Here is a 3546-nt window from a genome sequence, read left to right on the forward strand (position 1 = left end):
AATCCGCCTGCCAATGCAGGGGACAGGGGTTCAATCCCTGGTCCCAGAAGGTCTCACATGCCGTGGAGCAACTAAGCCCATGCGCCACAACTACTGAGTCTGTGCTCTAGAGCCTGTGAGCCACAACTACTGAAGCCCGCGCACCTAGAGCCCATGCTCTGCAACAAAAGAAGCCACTGCAATGAGAAGCCCTCGCACCACAATGAAGAGTAGCCCCCGTGCGCAGCAACTAGAGAAAGCCCTCGCACAGCAACGAAGACCCAACGCAGCCAAAAATAAATACTAAATAAATAAATTGAAAAAAAAAATTGCAGGCCTATCCCACCCCCACTCCTGCTCCCCGCTCCCTTCTCCCCAGTGCCTTGTCCCTGTTGCAGCCCAGAAGCCACCTCTCAACTGTGAGCCTGGGAGCTGGCTCTGTTTTGTTCCCTGCTTTTTGCTCTTGGTTTGCAGTGCCAAAAGACACAGCACCCAGTAGGCTCCATGTCAATGTCAGCCGTTAGTTACTACTTCTAGGCACGGGCCTTCCTCACTCCTTTTGAAAGGTCACGAGGACTCAGTGAGATGATGTGAGCAGCCTGCCACCAGGAGGTCAGGCACATAGTAGGTAACAAATGCCCCGATCCTTGAATGAGGGTATTCCCATAATAGTCATTGTTCAAATCCCTGCGCCACCAGCTACTCTCCTGACTCAGCCCAAGTTTGGGCATGAGTGTCCCTCAGAGAGGTGACTCATTGGTTCCTTCAGGTCAAGGGCACACAGCTGGCCTGGCACACAGTAGGAGCTTTATTAAAGCTCTGAGCATCGGCTATTGGTGGTGGTGCTTCCCCGCAGCAGCCCCCCCTGGCCAGTGAGGCTGCTGCCCAGCCAGGCCTGGTGTCCCCGCCCAGCGGCAGCAGGGGCAGGATTTCCCGCTGGTCCCAGCCCGGTCTCTCCTCTGCAGTTTGAAAAGAAACCAGCGGGTCTTAACTCTCCAGAGCCAGGATGCCGCCTAGCCTCTGCCGTTTATTCCATGGCCCACCCCGATAGCCAGAGGTGGTCCAGGACTGGCCTGTCCCCACTGCAGTGTATGGGCCGCAGCGTCAGAAACGTGGGCCTCGGCCACCCACCTACTCACCCCCAGCCTCAGTGTCCTCATCTGAGAAACGGATTCCTCTAACCTGAGGGTTAACAAAGAGCATTCAATAAGGAGCCAGTGGTTGAGTGGGGGTAAAACGGAGCCATCCTCCCCCTCCCCCAGGCCGGCATTGCTGATAGAAAGCCCGCCACCCAAGGCTGGACGGCCTCATTTATCTGAGCTAAGGAGGTCCACTCCAGCCGGGGGTGACTTGCATCCCCGGGCCCCTATCGCTTCCCGAGTTCGTCTTGGGAACTGCCCGTTTGTGCTCACCCGGGGAGGCCACTATCTGGGGAGGCAGAGCAACTAGAAACACCCAAACCCCTCCCCAGGAGACCAAGGAGGGTGGAAGGGACAGTGGGGACTAGCCTGGCTGGGGATGGGACTTCTGGGCTGGAAGGGTCGCCTGGGGGCCGTGGTCCCGCCTCCGCTCAAGGCTGGGCCGAGTCCCTGGCCCGCCCCGCATCTGGAGACTCCAGCCCCTCCCCAGGCCGGGAACAGCGCGTCCCCTTTAAGAGAGCGCGGCTCCGCCCACCCCCTCCGGGCCGGATCCGAATTCCAGAGAGGCAGGGCGGAGACTGCTGGCGCTGAGGACACGGTGGTGGGACAGGGATCCGCTGTAGCTCGGGCGGCGCCTCCCTGCGGCGGCCCGGCCCGGCTCCGGCCCCGCCGGGGCGATGCTCCCCGAGGCCGCGGGATGAGCCAGGTGAGCGCGGGGGCCCCCAGCACCCACTGCCCGGCGCACACTGAAGGGGACCTGGCGGCGGCAGCCGCGGGCCTCTGTTCCCCAGGGCTGTGTGACCTTGGGCAGCCCCGCACCCTCTCTGGGCCGAAGTCCAGAGGACAGCCAGGACTGGCGAAGGCCCTTCTGAGTCCCGGCTCACAGGCACCAGCCTGGGGCGCTAGCGAGGCTCCTTGGAGGAGGCGGGGCCTGGCCCGGGCCAGCCAGCTGCCGCATCAGCAACGCGGGCAGGTCGGCCCGGCTCTGCCACCCACTGCTCTGTGACCTTGAGCGAGCTCTGCGCCTCAGTTTCCTCATCTGTAAAATGGAGATATTACCTGGCCAAGGTCATTGCGATTACTTTACTACTGCTGCTGTTCTGTCGTTAGAATGACACAGTCCTTACGGAAGGGAGGCTGAGGGAGGACCTGGGAACTTTCCGGAGGAAGTGGGATCGCCACCAGCCCTGAGCAGTCGACCTAACCCCTCTCTGAGGTCGGGACCGGGGTTCCTACTGTGAGTCCAGGGCCGTGGGCTACATCTCTCTAGGGCTCATCTCTTTACCTATCACAGGGGCAGTAAGGATGGGTGCCTCCCTGCCTGGGCGGGAGGACTCTGCCAAGTCTTTCAATCCCCCCTCCCCCAAAGAACCAAGCAGCAAACACTTATGGACACTAAGTCATTTATAAAAATCATCCCATTAGTTCCTATGAGGAAGGTACCATTATTGCATCCATTTTGCAGATGGGAAAACTAAGGCGAAGAGTTTCTCACAGCCAGGGCTCAAACCCAGGCATTTGGTCTGAAACGACAGGCGGGTGCAGGTGGTCAGCGGCACAGCCTGTACTGAGCGCCTGCTGGGTCCTCACAGCCATCCTGACCCGTGTCCCTGCCCACAGTGACTCAGCTGGCCTGGGCATGGCAGACCCTGTGGTGGGCATCGCTGGCTCGGCAGCCAAGAGCGTGCGGCCGTTCCGCTCAAGTGAGGCCTACGTGGAGGCCATGAAGGAGGACCTGGCCGAGTGGCTCAACGCCTTGTACGGCCTGGGTCTGCCCAGCGGTGGCGATGGCTTCCTGACGGGGTTGGCCACGGGCACCACCCTGTGCCAGCATGCCAATGCCGTCACCGAGGCCGCCCGAGCAATGGCTGCCGCCCGCCCAGCCCATGGGGTGGCCTTCCAGGCACACAGTGTGGCACCTGGCTCCTTCGTGGCCCGAGACAATGTGGCCACCTTCATCGGCTGGTGCCGCGCAGAGCTGGGTGTGCCCGAAGTGCTCATGTTTGAGACCGAGGATTTGGTGCTGCGAAAGAACGAGAAAAGCGTGGTGCTGTGCCTGCTGGAGGTGGCGCGGCGCGGGGCCCGCCTCGGCCTGCTGGCCCCTCGCCTTGTGCAGTTCGAACAGGAAATTGAGCAGGAGTTGTGCGCCGCGCCCCCGGCCCCCAACGCCCCCAGTGCCGGGGAGGACGCTGCAACCGCTGCTGCTGCTGCTGCTGAGATCGCCACCGCCCCGGGGGCTCCCGCCCGCGGGCCCCGCATGACACCCAGCGACCTGCGCAACCTTGACGAGCTGGTGAGTCCCCGAGTGCGTATGCCCGGCGGCCTGGCTTACTCTCCCTTTACCCAGGGACCAGACAGCAGGGTGGTGCCCGCAACCTCCGGGGGCCTATCCTCGTATCTGCAGGACAGCCTGCCCCATGGAAAGAGT

At 62.1% G+C, this 3546-nt stretch overlaps 1 protein-coding gene across 1 annotated transcript in view; it reads left to right on the forward strand.

Annotated features, from left to right (window-relative positions):
- Positions 1-1666: 1666 nt before the first annotated feature.
- GAS2L1 (growth arrest specific 2 like 1) overlaps positions 1667-3546 on the forward strand; it is a 5450-nt gene continuing 3570 nt past the window's right edge. Inside the window, 2 exon segments of the mRNA XM_007461166.1 lie at positions 1667-1824; positions 2711-3411. Coding sequence (XP_007461228.1) covers positions 2758-3411 — 654 coding nt within the window. The 5' untranslated portion in view covers positions 1667-1824; positions 2711-2757.

Source organism: Lipotes vexillifer, unplaced genomic scaffold, assembly GCF_000442215.2.
Source record: "Lipotes vexillifer unplaced genomic scaffold, Lipotes_vexillifer_v1.1 scaffold691, whole genome shotgun sequence".
Taxonomy (NCBI): Eukaryota; Metazoa; Chordata; class Mammalia; order Artiodactyla; family Lipotidae; genus Lipotes; species Lipotes vexillifer.